This window comes from Diadema setosum, chromosome 3, assembly GCF_964275005.1.
Source record: "Diadema setosum chromosome 3, eeDiaSeto1, whole genome shotgun sequence".
In the NCBI taxonomy this organism is placed as follows: domain Eukaryota; kingdom Metazoa; phylum Echinodermata; class Echinoidea; order Diadematoida; family Diadematidae; genus Diadema; species Diadema setosum.
The window spans coordinates 4,421,357-4,438,245 of NC_092687.1; the positions used below are offsets into that span (position 1 = coordinate 4,421,357).

Genomic DNA, 16,889 nt, shown 5'->3' on the forward strand with positions numbered 1-16,889 from the left:
TCAGAATATGATTCCTCAGTCCCACATGTTTATGTAGATTGGTGACTTAAAGGACAAGTTCACCTTCATAAACATTAGTTGAGAGAATGTAGCAATATGTAGAACACATCATTGAAAGTTTGAGGAAAATCGGACAATCCGTTCAAAAGTTATGAATTTTTGAAGTTTTTGTGCAGTAACCGCTGGATGAGAAGACTACTGCAGTGTATGAATAACTTAGATGTCACATGCGTACAACAATATAAGGAAAATATAAAGAGAATTTCACAAAATTTCATCTATTGAAAAAAGTACACATTCCCCTGACTCGTTACCGACATATGTTATGGGTAATATTATTCTCCCTGCCTTTAGAAAGAGGCAAGTCATGTGCTCTTTTATAATGCAAAAAAAGTGAAAATGTGTTGAATTTTCTTTACATTTTCTTTATACTGTTGTACGCATATGATTCACAAGCTGTAGTAGTCTCCTCATCCAGCAGTTCCAACACAAAAATTCTTAAAATTCATAACTTTTGCATCGATTGTCCAATTTTCCTCAAACTTTCACTGATGTGTTCTACTAATATTGTTGCATTCTCTCAATCCTTATGTTTATGAAGGTGAACTTGTCCTTTAAGAATATAATTCCTCATGCTTCCTTCTTGATATAGATTGGTTGGTGTACTCATTATACAAAGGAAGTTTTTTTTTTCTAATTTTGCCCTCAGTGACAATGTGAAATTTCTCAGAAGCATGACAAACTCTAGTTAGCTGCATTACACTCTTTTTTATTTTGTAGGGTAGAAATCAGAAGAATATTCAAAATTCTGCAAAAGAAAAAAAAGGGGAAAAAAAAAACCATACTGGGTATTTCTGAATAATATACAATAGCTTGGCTTACTTCATATTTTATGCCTCGATCCATGGTGTAAGGTTTCTTTGAAATCTTTCACAGTAAATTTCTTTTGAGGGTTTGTAAAGTCTACATGAACATTATCAAGAACAGACTTTCTTATGGGTACATGCGAAATTCAAAGAAGGAAATTTTCAGGTATATCCTGTATTTTACCTCTCATTGCTGTAATCTATAATTGCTTTAAGCTGAAGCTGTACTTCTGTTGTTTTTGTGTCATTCATATCTGGACTAGTTTCTTTCTTTTCCCAACTCAGAGGTCAGAGGTTAACCAAAGAAGCCATGCAAAAATACTTAGAGGACCGATGTCACCAGACAGTCGTTGTTCAACATGCCAAAGTAGCTCAAAAATCATATGGGAATGAAAAACGGTAAGTTAACATTGTAAAATGTAATAATTGTAATATCAAAGTTACCATATTCATTTTATTGTAGTACCCTGCTACAAACCTCTAAAACAGATGCCAATATCCATGATGAGATTACCCCAGAAGGGCAGGCGACTTATATGGCAATAAGCCAGTTCGCAATTCCACTTTGCGCATGAGCAGAAGAAAAGGCAATTCGGACCAACAAGCATGTTGGTTTTTATAAGCATCTGTGATGTATCATTATGATTATTCATATAATCCGTATAAATGCTGCCTGCCCTCACATCCACCTGATAGCAAAAGTGGTATTTGGCAGTATCAATAGAAAAAGATTGTTAACCCTAACTTACCGGGGGGGGGGGGGGGGCATAATGGCCCCGCCCCCCCCCTCGCAAAATTTTTCGACCGCGCCGATCGCTGACTTTTTACTTTCAAGTCTCGTGCAACTTTTGAGACCAAATTTGTTGCACCTGGGCATACCGTTCTAAAGCCACACCCCTTCAAAAAATTTTCATCATCCCCAAAATTGCTCAAAAACGTGATTTTGTGTACAAAGTCAATACAAATTGTGTTTTTTTCAATTAATTCATATAAAGATTCATATTTCTAATTTTAATGACTGAAATAAATTTATTTTAGTATAATTATGCTTCTAAACATGTGTTTGACAAATTCTGCTGAAAAAAACAACAAAAATAAAAGTTTGAAAAAACAAAGAAATACATTAAAAAAATGATAAAACAATTAAAAAACATAAGAAATTAATTTTGATACTGAATTTTTTTTTATGCACAAATGTCATTTGGAATATTTACACCAAAAATCAGCTTTCCATAAGCTTTTATAAGCCAATTACAGATGAAAATGAGGTTTTTTGCATAATTAATTAATTTAAAATAGAAAATGCAAATTTGTTGAAAATTATTTGAACAGTCTTGTAGATTACATCTGGCTTTATGTTCACGCAAAATTTTGCAGCGATCGTGTGATCAACGGCCAAGATCTGAAGGGGGGCCATAATGGCACCCTCTCCCCCCCCCCCCCCCCAAGGAATTCAAGCTTGCTAAATAGCCCAGGTAAGTTAGGGTTAAGACATTCAGTGAAAGATAATGAAATGGATGCTTTCCCAAGTGTTAATTTGATGGACCATTCTGGTCATTTGGTCTCTGCAAGTTCATTCTTTTACTTGAGCAGGATTAGTGAATACCATAAATCGTTACATAAAGCTTAGGAAATATGTTGCTCTGAAAATGAGTGAAGTGTTCCTAACCGACTGAGATAAAAAAGAAAGGTCATTCGGGCCAATGTGCCCGTGAGCTAACTCCGAACTGCCTTATTGGATTGATGCCTCTTGCCAAAATACCTCTATTCTCTAGTCCATGGTAAGTTCCCTTTTTAGCACATTTTAGGTGAGAATCCGTCATCTCTGGTAGTAGTTGACTTCTTAAAGTCCTTTGTCTGAGAGTGCATTATCACTTTGCCCAAAAAGTAAAACAAGAGAATCCTCTTATAACGAGATATTAATAATGATGATAATAATAAGGATTCCTTTACATAGGGTAGCCTCTTCAGTGTTGCCACTGCTCTAGCTACCAGAGGGTGTTCACTACCCATGTGTTGGAGAGCCCTGTTGTAATGAAATTATCTGATTAATGAAAATGTTCTTCTTGTAATAAATTGGGTAAGATCTTCTTGCAGTAATAAGATATTAGTTTGTGGGTGTTTGTTGTGTTGGGCTTGGCCTGTACACGGTTTGTATCTTGGTGACTTAAAGACTAATAATCTCACAAACAAGGAGAATAGATTACTGATACCCCACAATTTCTGCCGCAGTAGCCTCCTGTTCGTGTAATCTAAAAACAACACACTGTGATAATTTTATCATTTAGATAAATATCTATTTGTTCAAGAAATAATCAAACAGCATTTTGGTCATGTGATAAGGAAGTCAGCCATTGTGTTACAGGGCACTCCAGATTAAAAAAAAAAAACGGTTGTAACAAAATTTTGTTTCAACAAAGTGGAAATTCAGGTCCCCAAATCATTATCACCAATGTGTATCAGTACAAAATCCCTTTTATAATAACAAAACTTTGATGTAAAGAAAGAAGACTGCTGGTCCTGAGTTGATATGATAACAACTCTTCCTGTAACGGCAATTGTCATAGTGATGTCAAGAATCCAGCTTCCTGATTGGCTGTTGTTTTTTGAAGTTACTACAGTAAGAGTTGCTATTCTTATATCTTTTATGAAATGGGGCCCTGGTCCCAAGGTCTTTGTATAAATCACAACTCAAAACTTATCTTTTCGTTTAACTGTCTATCGTCATCAAGTACACATCAGAAACTTTTGCAGCACAGAAGAATGTATGTCCATTGGTTTTGCGCTTTATAAATTGATATGTAATTATTATTAGTAGTAGTAGTTTTGGAATCAGGGAGCTGTTTCATTAAGCTGTTCGTAAAGTTACGAACGTCTTACGAGCGACTGGTGATCAGTTCTTGTGCTGAATTATGGAAATTCTGATATGTATAGCACATCCGAACTGATCACCAGTCGCTCGTAAGTTGTTCGTAACTTTACGAACAGCTTTATGAAACACCCCCAGTATTGGTATTGGTATTGGAATTGGTATTAGTATTATTATAATGGGAATTGAATGTACAGTGTAAAGTATTTCCTAACATGTTTGTTTATTTGATTGTTTGTTTGTTTGTTCATTTGTTTGTTTTTCTGCAGGTTTTTCTGTCCTCCGCCATGCATCTACCTACTGGACCCAGGCTGGAAGAGGAAGAGGGAACAGGTCTTAAAGGACGGAGAGACGGAGGCTGGTAGCCAAGTGTGTGCCTTCATGGGAATAGGAAACAGTGACCAAGATATGCAGCAACTCAACCTGGAGGGCAAGGTGAGGACATCGGTGTTTGGTGTAAGACAGTGTTTCGTGTAAAAGAGTGTTGTGTGTAGGAGAGTGTTGCATACACGTCATTTAGACAGGTCAATCATATTGGGTGTTATCAATTCGAAAATCTAATTGTTATTTTGGGGGCAACTTACTGCAGTATGTCCCCCCAAAATCACAATCAGTTTTTTGCATTGATAACAACCAATATGATTAATTGTTTTAAATGCTACTTCAGGGTCGTCAAATATAACATTTTAGCTTTATTTAGCAGAAAACCCCATTCAATTTGGTTAAGCGGTCACAGAAAAATGTGGATTGTTGTAAAGCATGTCATGAGTCTGATTCTTCCAATTTTAGCATTTCAATGCTCTTGTGTGTGAATAATAGACAGAATTTGGACGGAAGAGATTCCCGACACCCTCAACAAAATTCCTCATTTCTCTTTGACCACTGAAGAAAATCGAATGGGGCTTTCTGTAAGATGTGGGCAATGAGTTATAGTTTCATAGTTCTGTCTTTAGCTTGATTCACTATTTTTAAAGATATAATTGCAGAGGGCCCTGTTGTAATTTTGGGGGGACATACTGTATAGAAGGGTGTTATGTGTAGAAGAATGTTGTGTGTAGAATGGTATTTTGTGTATAAAGGTGCTGTGTACATAGAAAGATGTTGTATGTAGATGGTTGTTGTGTGTAGAAGGGTATTGCTTTTTTTGTGTGTGCAGAAGGATTTACAGTAGAAGGGTAATTAAAGGGTGTTGTTTCCAAGGCACATACATGTATTGTACACAAAATAAAAAAGCAACATTTCTTAGGGAACAAAAAATGTGGAGATTGAAGGTTTTCCAGAATCATTGGTCAAGAATACCTCTCTTAACCCGTTGAGGACGAGTTCTTAGTGTACTTGGGCAGGTGTCTATGGGAAATGTATGTTGTCACAAATCAGTCCGTCCTCAACGGGTTAATATGATGCTCTAAAGGTCTTCTTGTTCTTTCTTTTGAACAATTAAGAACAAAATGCCTAGTTGATTGAAGGGAAGATATGAAAAAGCAGTGAAAGAAAAGGGGTTTGATTTTGATTAAATTTTTACATTTCACACCATAAAGATTTATAACTTTCTTTTCTTCTTTGTGGAAACAGCTGTCTGAATAGCAACAGTTAGGCTTCAGACAGGAACATAATTTTGTATATTCTGCCAGGATTTTACTCTTTACTCTTTTCCTTCTTCAGCCTGTTTTGATTTTATACCGTTTGTGTTCTATAAATGTTGTACCTGTGTTTGTTAAGTTTTGAAAGTCTTTTATTTACTTTGGGACTTTTTCCCAGCATGCCTGAAAGGCTGTAATTAGTCCCCCACAATGAGTACATGTGTGCTTACATTAGGACTTGAAACTGTAATGATTGTTTGTTTTTTAATGTGGAAATAAAATGAAATGAAATGAAATGAAGTGAACCAGTCCATCTTGACATTTTGGTTGTTATTGTTTCTATTTTTCCCTATCAGGATTACTGTGCAGCCAAGACGCTGTACATTTCAGACTCGGACAAAAGGAAACACTTCTTCCTCACCGTCAAAATGTTCTACGGGAACGGAGACGACATCGGAGTCTTCAACAGCAAGAGAATCAAAGTCATTTCTAAGCCTTCCAAGAAGAAGCAATCCCTAAAGAATGCTGACTGTAAGTTTGTCTCTCAAAGCCATGCTGTATACGCCAAATATTTCGCAAGGATTTGATTTTTTTTTTGCGAATTTGGGAAATTAAAGACATGCAAAAACCATGACTCTGATCCCGATATGAATGTGACGCACATGTTTACATTTCACTGTTCAGTACTGCACTCCACTATCGCCAATTTAAATACCCACAAAACTGTTGGAAAGTCCCAATTCACAAAAATTTAGACTCCCTAAATATATGGTGTATGCAGTAGTTTGAGATCTTCATCAAGATGAAATCACATCAACAAATGAAAACTATTATAATGCCATGATCTGTATTTGACATTCCTTTAAATGTACACAAATGAGCTGTTGCCTAGTAATTTGGCATGTTCATTGATTGACATATTAGGATTGACGTTAGAATGTGTCTTGTAATATTACACATAGTCATATTAAGAATGATGTTAGAATTGTCATAATATTGCATCAATTTTTTTTCATTATTATCATTGTGTACACAGCTATGCATAGACCTGAAGACAGCTCTCCCTATCTCTTCAAACTAGTTAACCACGTAACAACTTCTCTGACAGTCTATTTTCTTGACTTGTCAGATCTCTTGTAACTTTCAATGCTGAGCATTCGTGATTTCTTCACTTTATTGTATAAAATCTAGGCTATGAAATAGTGTATCTATGTGTGTGGTAGTTACCACTGGTTATAATTGAGTTACAATTAATTTTGAAGTTACTATAGTTTATGTAACAGCACCAAGGTGTCTCCCTTTCCATGGCGACTCATTTTATGGTTCATTTTAGACACTTTTTGATTTCAATCTTTATATTCTCTTCTTCCCAAAACTGAATCCCTTGTGTGATATGACCAGTGTGCATTCAGTCTGGATCAACGGTGGCGCTGTTTAACAGACTACGATCTCAGACAGTGAGTACTCGCTACCTCCATGTGGAAGATAATAACTTCAGAGCAAGTTCACAGCAGTGGGGAGCCTTCACCATCCATCTCTGTGAGTTCAAGTCTAGTCACTTTAATTCAAATCATTTCAAGTTATTTCTATTTAACTCAATTTACTGCAATGCAATTCAGTTCATTTTGATTTGTTTCAATTCAGTTTAACTTTTTCAATATTTATTTAGTCTGATTTGATTTAATTTGATGTGATTTAATTGATTTTAATTCAGTTATACTTTATTTCCATCAAGCAAAAGGCAGCACATGATACAAAGTATACATTTGACACACTGTGTTTAACAATTTGTTTGGTACACTATGTCATACAATACAAATATTGACTGCTTTGAGGGCATGATTAAAAGTAGAGTCAACCTTGCTTAATTCAACCTCGCGTAAGTCGAATAAGTGCCTAAGTCGGAGGTCTTTTCAAATCTTCTTCTCTTCTTATTCTAGTGATTTTAAACTTTCGTCCTGTAAGTTGAATTTTCTATTTTGAGAAGTCAAAGCTATTTCTTTAGTCCAAGTAAATTTGACTTATGCGAGGTTGACTGTATGCCCAGATGTGACTTCTCAATAGTGCTATGTACTGTTGAGAAATCACTAAGGACAAATAGTTTTAACAATGACCCTAAAGAAGCATTCAATATATTTCATATGCCACATCCTACTCTATTAAAGACATTTTTTCAAAATTAGGGCATTGACACAAACTTTGTCATGATGCCAGTCAGAGATATTGAATAGAGTATAATCTCAAAATTATTATTATTATTATTATTATTATTATTACTATTATTTATAGTGCGCTTTTCCCACAAAGCCCAAAGCGCTTACAATTAATTCAAAATATGTACGACAGTATGTGTAATTGGATAAATGTTACAGCTACGAACTAATTGCTACTAAAAAGATGTGTTTTCAAGGCTTTTTTGAAAACACTGACTGATGGAGACTGTCTAACGGTAAGTGGTAAATTGTTCCAGTGCTTTGAAGCAGACACAGTAAATGTCCTATCAGCGGCTAAGGTGCGAGTAACAGAGTATGTGAGACGAAGCGGATCACTAGATGACCTCAAATTTCTAGTAGGTGTATATAAAGTCAAACAGGCGTCTAGATATTTCGGAGCTTGATTGTTGAGGATTTTGTAAACAAACAAAACTAGTTTGAAAATTATCCGTTGCTTCAAAGGTAGCCAGTGCAACGACTTCAGAAGTGGCTGAGATGGGTAGTCCCTAGAAACCTGAAACACTAATCGGGCTGCCCAATTTTGAAGTCGCTGCACACGATCCAATTGAGGTGAAGGAATGGAAGAGAGAAGCCCGTTACAATAATCTATACGGTATAGAACTAAAGAACGCACTGCGTTATGACATGTAGATTGATCAATAAATCTCTGAATTCTAGCAATATTTCTTAAATAAAACGTAACAGTGCTACAAATTTGAGAAATATGTTGAGCCATTGACATTCGACGATCAAAAATAACACCAAGATTTCTTATTGTTTCTGAGGGGCTAATTAGTGTGCAACCAACATTGAGCTGAATGTTTCGAAGACCGCGCAGACTGTGGGCTGAAGCTGCAACAAAAAACTCAGTCTTCGAATCATTCAGTTACAACTTATTTACTACCATCCATTTCTTAATATCTGAAATACATGTTTAAAATTTAGTAATGGCATTAGAAGAAGTGCCTGGAGTCTTTGGGTCATAAGAAATATATATCTGTATGTCATCAGCATAAAGAAAATGCACAAATGTAGATAAGTGCACACGATAATCTTAAACTTATCTCAAAAAACCACCAGCCAAGTGCAAGGCAGTGTAGTAAAAAGTAGTGACTGCACCTTTGACCAATCAGAATCCACAATTCATCAAATAAGGATTACAATTAATGCACAGCCTGGCGTGCATTAGTGTAAATGCAGCATTCAAATTTTATTGCAAGACTAACACCAACACCGAACTTGAACTGACAAACTTTGATAATCCTTTGAGGCTGGTGTTAGCCAATAGAGAAAAAGCATGTAAATTGCTGCTACGAATAGTGGAGCTCGCTTCAGCAGATGACATTCAACACCAGGTGCTACAGCAGTAACCAGAAATACATTGTATGTCATACGATACTTTCTAGGTCAACCTGCTAGCACCAACTGATTTTAAGTTTTGGATTATCGCTGATGCTAGTATTGAGATGGCACTAACACCAGCACCTTGCGCTAGACTCTTAGTCACCCACTGAGTTGTCTGTTAACTCTTTATGTGCCACCATCACACACCCAACTCAGTCGATGGCATGCCAACTTCACATATTCTGCTCAAACGCACAACCCCATTTGATTGATAAATCGCCAAATGCTGCAGTACAATGGAAGCGTTTCTTGTGAGTCCATTCTTGTCGCATGTACATTGTAGATAGACATTCATAAATTTGTCATACAATTTACATCAAAGCAAAGCTTGGCATTTTCTCTCCATCTTTGCTCATTACAAAAAACTAAAGTTACATGGATTTGACAAAACAGAATGTCTTCCCAAAGCATGACTACATTGGTGTCTCTGAATAATGTGGCACACATGTGGTTTACAACATGGCACATAAAGAGTTAAGTAATGAAAGCCATGTGATTTCAAAAATTTTCAAGGTATAACATTTAATGCATATGTGTAGGTCTGTTGTACCAGAAAACATCCTATCATATAAAATTTTTGCATTAAAGCCTAAAATATAAGGAGATATCTCTATTTTTCTCAATAAACCGTAACTGTAGACGGTTTATTCTGGAAACGTTTTTATTTTAACTGTTGTTCACATTTTGTACATTTAACAATACTTAACATGGATTTTACCTATTCAAATATTTACAGTGGTTGTTTCCATTCCTAACTCACATTTTAGAACTATTTTAAAGCACTAATGCTGGGTTTTTGTTTCATCTGCAAAAGAGAGATTATGCCTTTAATTTGATTTCTCTCCCCAGTGGATGATGATGAATCAGAGAGTGAAGAGTTCACTGTACGTGAAGGTTACATCCACTACGGCTCCACCATCAAACTTGTGGACACCATAACTGGCATGGCCCTCCCTAGACTGGTGAGTGACCTTTGACCTAGGTCAGATTTTGTCAGAACTTTGACCTTTGACACGTCACTTCTATTAAGTTTATTTGTGACCTTTTACCTAGGTCAGATTATGTCAGAACTTTAACGTTGGACAAGTCATTTCTTTGGAGTTTATTTGTGACTTTGACCTAGGTCAGATTATGTCGGAGCTTTAACCTTTGGAGAGCTTGTCCTACCAGCCTACTTCTTGCTAGCGTCAGCAATCTTAGGCGGATTCTTATGAGGCTAATCAGCCTTTGGAACAAAATATTGGATTCAGTTGTTTATATGACTTTTTCTTTTTTTTAAAGGAGATGTGTTTAAGCTGAGTGTTTTATTTCAGTGAAGACTTTTTGTGCCATATAAAGTTTTCCTAACTTACTGATTTCACAAAAATCACTTGACTTGCAAAATTCACAAACATTAAATGTGGAAGTGTGAAACATACTCCAAAATACAGTGTGTGACAAATTTAGTGAGAATTTCCTTGCTGTCTGATATCTCTTTTTTGATAGTTCTTAGCTGATTTGAACAAATTTGTAGCAGACTACTTGATGACTTGGCTGTGTTACACTCTTCCACGTCTTAAGAACACTGATAGGACCCCTTCGAAAAACAGCAGTTTGCTGAAAGGGCTATCCATCCCACAAGTGGTAAATAGATAAATACAACAAAAAAAAATAGTGCTTTAGTTCTTTATGTTTTTCTTGAATCAGTAGATATAGCAGTCATTGATTCATTCATTATATCTTTTCTGTTTTCTCTTATTTGACTCAGATCATCCGTAAGGTGGACAAACAGATGGCATTGCTAGATGCCGATGATCCTGTCTCTCAACTCCACAAATGTGCCTTCTACATGAAAGACACCGACAAGATGTATCTGTGTCTCTCACAGGAGAGGATCATTCAGTTTCAGGTGAGCTGTGTGACACATGGTGTAACTATAGTCTGAGACAGATGACACAGTGTAACTCTTACTGGAATCTAGGATAGGTGACACGATATAACTATTGCTGGAGTGTAAGACATGACACGGTGTTACTCTCACTGGAGTCTAGCACAGGCGACGCACTGTAACTTGTACTGGAGTCTAGGACAGATGAAGCGGTGTAACTATTATTGGAGTCTAGGATGACATGGTGTCGTTATTATTAGAGTTTAGGATAGCTGACATGGTGTAACTATTACTTGAGTCTAGAACAGATGACACAGTGTAACTCTAACTTGAGTGTAAGACATGCGACACATTGTAACTGTTCATGGAGTCTAGGACAGGTAACACGGTGCAACTCTAACTGGAAGTCCAGGTTGCATAGTGTTATAGTAGTGCCATTCTAAATTTGATGTGAGTTTCTTGTTATACTGAGGATGTATTGTAGATAATGACAGTTTGCAATGCACTCTCTCCCATATTTACTTCACCATGCAAACCTTCAAGTAACACGTGACACCTGATGTGTTTATGTTGACACAGGCTACACCTTCCCCAAAAGACGCCAAGAAAGAAATCATCAACGACGGTGCCTCTTGGACAATCATTAGTACAGACCGAGCTGAGTACAAGTTTTATGAAGGCATGGGACCAGTCAAGTCCCCAGTTACTCCTGTACCACTCGTCTCTGATCTCCATGTGAGTTTCTTTTTTCTTAACACCAAACACTGAACACCAGACCTGGCTTTCAGGTTATACAAGTTCACTCATAAATACAGACCGAGCTGAGTACAAGTTTTATGAAGGCATGGGACCAGTCAAGTCTCCCGTCACTCCTGTACACCTCGTCTCTGATCTCCATGTGAGTTTCTTTTTTCTTAACACCAAACACCAAACACTGAACACCAGACCTGGCTTTCAGGTTATTCAAGTTCCCTTCCTTCTCTGGCACAGAATGAGTGACACAAGAAATTCTGCAGACAAACTTGATGGTTACCAACATCCCTTTGGACATCATTTTGACCTTGATGAATACCAATCTTACCTTCATGGATACTAACCTTATCATGAGAGACAGTAGTCAATTGACATCATTCTCGCTTTGAAGGTTATGGTCAGTCTGGCTAAGGAAGGTGCATTATATTGTCTGTTGTTATAGATATCAGTACTTTGACAGTGATTGGCAGGTGATGTAATTGACAGAAATTTGGTTTGGAAGAATTTTTGTGGTTGTTTCCAAATAATCTGAAGAAAGTAGTATAGAAATTGTAAGAATATCATGGCACATATTTAAACATTCATTTGGCTACATTAGTGATGTTGAGGGTATTGTAAATAAAGACATGTCGGGTTGCATTCTTCATCGCACAGGTCCTTTGATGAATAAACTATATTTTCAATATGACAATGGTTTCCTGAAAAGTACTGTGATGTTTTTATTTGAATCGTCTTGACAGCTGAATGGTGGAGGAGATGTTGCTATGCTGGAGCTACGAGGAGAAAACCTCACCCCAGAACTCAAGGTGTGGTTTGGATGTGTGGAGGCAGAAACTATGTACAGGTAAGGAAAGTTTGCTGGCAATGAAGAAATAACAAGTAGAAACAATGAATCTCAAATTTATCCCATCAGGACAGAAGAAATAAGGTGTTGAATGAATCTAAAATTCACCCCACTTCATCCTCCTCCCCCCCCCCCCCCTCTCTCTCTCTCTCTCTCTCTCTACCTCTTTCTCCATCCCTTCTTCTCCTGGAATGAAGAAATGAGAAGTAAATCTCAATTCATCCCCCCCCCCATCTCGCTCTCTCCACCCCTACCCCACCAACCGTTAAATCTGGTTTCTATTTTGAATAAAGTATACAGGCGACTCCCATTGTGACAAAATTCCTGAGGACAGGTAGTTTTCTATTAAATTTTATTAAAACTGAACAGTGAAATGTTATGTGGATATGTGGATGACAATTTTGGGACGTGAATTTTTTGGTCTCGTGTAACAAGAGTTTTGCAATAACTGCTTGTTGTAACAGGAGTGCACTGTACTGCTATTCAAAGGTTTCTTTCTCTATGACGTCAAAAGATCACATGGCCCAACTCCTCCACAAAGCACGGAGAACAATATTTGCCTCAACATTTCTCAGTATCAGGTCTCCATAAAGTCTATGTAGCATAGTGGAAGCAAAATCTGTGAAGTGTGTGGACTATATGTGACCCTGCATTACAAAACTGGCAAAAAGTCGCCTAACATGGATTTCAGTTAAGGCCACATTCTGAAAGAGCAGACTCTAAGCTTTGAAATGATGTATAACTCAAATCAAATGAACTCCTCTAACCTATCTACATACTGGAAAGAAATCACACACTCTGGAAAAGTGTGAATTGTGAAAGAGGCTCTGAAGTGCAGGGTCTATTCAAGCATGTCAAGTACTTAATCTTTACCAAGCCATGCCAGCTGTGTAATGAAAGGGACAAAACACAGAATGTAAACCACCAAAGCATCAACAATGAAGGGATTATCATGTTAAGCTGAAATTGAGCATGCTCTATTAACACACTCTGTCCATGGTTAATGCCAACTTTCAAGCAGTAACATCCATTCAAAACTTATTAGACTTGAGAGTGAAGAAGAGTGTGCAAAGGACTTCAAGAAATGAAAAGGGGCCTCTTAAGACTTACCTCATCATTCTAGTCTCCACCCAAAAAAAAAACAAACAAACAAAAACAGGGTTGTAGAAAAACTGCTGAAAACACACTTTGCCATTCATGTAATGATCCCAAACTAAAGAATAATGTAACAGGACAGCTCTTTCAGAAAATTCTTTCAGAAAAACTCAACATTTACTTTAGTTGACTCATTTCACCTTTTTTGAGTCCTCAGGTAGAATCAAGGGCTTCGATTTGTGTTTTTTTTTTTTGTGATGCACAGTCACTTATTTTCTTTGTATTGTTCTACTGCTCTGAAGTCATGTATTGTTCCTATTTGGAGAAAAGGCATATATGGAATAGCTAAAAATATTGAGTCAGTAGTCCCTGTATGCAACTTTTTTCCCTATTCCTCCTGCTTTTTCTTAATTAATAATAATGATAATAATGTCAATTTATGAAGCACCAAACCTATGTACAAATATTCTTCTACACTGCACAAAACAGTCGTATTTTGATAAGTTTCCCCTTTAATTCTATTTCTTTGTTCATGTTGCCTTTTATGTATTTACAGTATTCACTCAAACGTGTTTAAAACAGTTAACAAAAAAGTGACTGTTGTAGTCAGGTGACAGCTAGAGACAGACCAGAAAGACTTGTTAAAAAGGAGTCAAAAAGAAAGACAGACCACTTTCCAGCAGAATTAGGAAAATTAATAAATCAGTAAATGAATAAAAATTAACCCATCAAGCTTGCAGTGACTTAGTCCCATTCATTTGTTTCTGTGTAGGAACACTGACTGTCTGCTGTGTGTAGTCCCAGATATCTCAGCATTGGTTGGAGAATGGAGGTACGTCCATCGTCCCACACAAGTCAACATCATGCTAGTCCGTCAGGATGGTATCATCTACCCCACTGGGCGTGTCTTCACCTACACACCGGAGCCTTGCCCCCCGCCTCACTGCCCGGTGGCGGAAAGCGTCGTCAGGAATCGCCGTCATGACCAGAGCCTTCCCATCATGCAACCTGATACGATGCAGGCCGTGCAGGGAGCTATGGGGGGCTCCCTGAACGGCATGATGGCATACACCGGTGGCATGTTAGACTAGGCTTGGTGTATGAATGGGTGTACTGGACTATTCACCTACATGCATGGTGTGCCATATCAGTGTACTCTCTGTGTAGTGACTACACAGCATAAGGTACTACACCAGTGTACTCTGCTTGTTTATAATGCAAAGTGTACTACATCAGTGTACTTTCCAAATACTACACTGCATAGCGTATCAGTTCAGTGTGCTGCACAAGGCAGCTACACTGCTCAGGGTACTACACCAGTGTACTCTCTTTCTAATTGCATTAAACAGTGTACTACACCAGTGTAACAGCCTTGGAAGGTTGCAGAAACACCAAGCAAGACTCCCGCAATTCTGATGAATCTGTTAGATGAATCCCCATGGTGTTCACATGGACTCTGACTATAAGCTGAGTCTGAAACCAGTCTTGTGTCTGGAGTTCTTGGTCCCGGATCAAGAGATCCAATTTTGAGTCCAGTGATGGAGCAGAACCTATCAGGAGTGACTGCATGGTGTCAAAACATCTGGTGTTACACTCTACACTCTACACTCCAACAGGTGTTATCAGCCTCAAGCATGTTTCAAGTGTCAAAGATGAGAATCCTTTCAACTCTTCTTCTCTTCCAAACGACGGACACGTTCTTTCCCTTTTGTAATCTTCACTGCCAGTACACTGGAAAGATGATCTATTTTTATAAAACTTGTAGATTTTTATTGTACTTCCTCTACAATATTGTGCAACTCAGCAAGGGGTCTTTGGCAAATTTTTTGCTGAAACCTGAATGCAGCAGATTGTGAAAACCATGTGCCATCTTCACCATGTCCTGAGAATAGTCCTTTGTGAGGTATTAACCTGGACTACTATTAGGAGTTAATGACAGGTTGATGAAATCTTCAATGACGTTTGGTGTATGTGCCTTTCAAAGTCTCTCAGTGACCCCGAGGTCAAATGTCATGCGTATATTAAAGGTCACATGACTGCATTGTATCAATCACAGAGTAGAGTTTTTGGCCATGTTGAGTATATCTACTATATTTATTTCGCCACGATTTGATCATCATTTATACTTGTTTTAGATTGACAAAATGTGAAAGAAAAGAGTCACATCTTGGTTTGTGTATGCCAAATTGTAAAGACTGTTACATGTTACTTTCTGCCTGTATCTTGATATATTATGTGTACATGACTTTGCTCTCGAGTCCAAGATGTCTACTAATGACCTCTTACAGACCTGCCATGTGGTAGAGATGTTACACTGTCAGTTTGAGAGCTCTTTCAGACAACTGAAAAATCTCTCCTGTAGTCATCCTTGTTAATCATTATCATAACCCTGTTTAGAGTCAAACACCTTTCAGACACTCAAATTCTCAACAACAAAAAGATCTCTTTCCGATGATAAACAAAGAAATAAATCTGTCTTATAATAATTTAATGACTCGTGATATTGTAATCTTGATTTGAGTTTTGTAGAGGTACAAGGTTCCTGACCTCCATTTGTCAATCAAGATTCTAGAATCATAATTACAATAATTGGCTTTCAGATGCAAGAAATATCTTGATTACAGTCACTATTCTTCTTAAAGAGATTAGAGTCATGATTACAAAAGAGATTTTCTACCATCTGAAAGAGGGCTTCAACTCATTTTTGATGAGCTACTCACGATTACACCTGCTCTGTTTCCCTACAAGGGTGTACTTTAGCCCACCAGGCAGAATATATTCCCTGATTCCAGAGTAATTAGAACATGTGATGCTGTAGCAGTCAGTATAATACTGTAGCAGTCAATACAATGTTGTAGCAGTCAATATAACACTGTAGCAGTCAATATAACACTGTATGTTGCCTCGTTGGGATTGGAATATCATCTCCCCTATTCTCAACCTGTCTCAATGTTTCAGGTTTATGGGTACCAGAAAGCTTCACTTCTAGGTGTTAGTAAGATTGAGGGCAGGGCAGGACAGGGCTCTACACCCTTGATTTTTATCTTCTTTTTTCCTATTTGCTCTTGTTTGCTTTTTTTTTTTTTTGTACCACACTGTGGTATGAATCAAAAGTCCTGGTCAGTCTACAAGAAAATAATCATACTTTGCTTTCCGATAACTTCCACAGTTGCAGCAATGCAAAACTACCCATAGTTTCAGTCTTTAACTCACATACACAAAAACCGCACACCTTTTTTTAATATAAAGATTGTATATGTGCAACAGCGAGCAAAATGGTGTGCAGTGTGCATAAACATGAAATGGATCTAATAATGTGACAGACTTCTCAAAGTTTCGGCCGGCTACAGCCACACTTTACAAAATCACGTGTGATGTGAGAGATGTCCAAACTGTGC

General features: G+C 37.4%; 1 protein-coding gene across 1 annotated transcript in view; it reads left to right on the forward strand.

The window, feature by feature from the left end:
- LOC140246977 (recombining binding protein suppressor of hairless-like) overlaps window positions 1-16,570 on the forward strand; it is a 33,421-nt gene extending 16,851 nt beyond the window's left edge. The window contains exons 4-12 of the mRNA XM_072326283.1: window positions 1,152-1,265; window positions 4,005-4,170; window positions 5,672-5,846; window positions 6,717-6,854; window positions 9,782-9,894; window positions 10,680-10,820; window positions 11,379-11,534; window positions 12,293-12,396; window positions 14,264-16,570. Coding sequence (XP_072182384.1) covers window positions 1,152-1,265; window positions 4,005-4,170; window positions 5,672-5,846; window positions 6,717-6,854; window positions 9,782-9,894; window positions 10,680-10,820; window positions 11,379-11,534; window positions 12,293-12,396; window positions 14,264-14,582 — 1,426 coding nt within the window. The 3' untranslated portion in view covers window positions 14,583-16,570. The remainder of the gene's footprint in view (window positions 1-1,151; window positions 1,266-4,004; window positions 4,171-5,671; window positions 5,847-6,716; window positions 6,855-9,781; window positions 9,895-10,679; window positions 10,821-11,378; window positions 11,535-12,292; window positions 12,397-14,263) is intronic.
- Window positions 16,571-16,889: the final 319 nt, after the last annotated feature.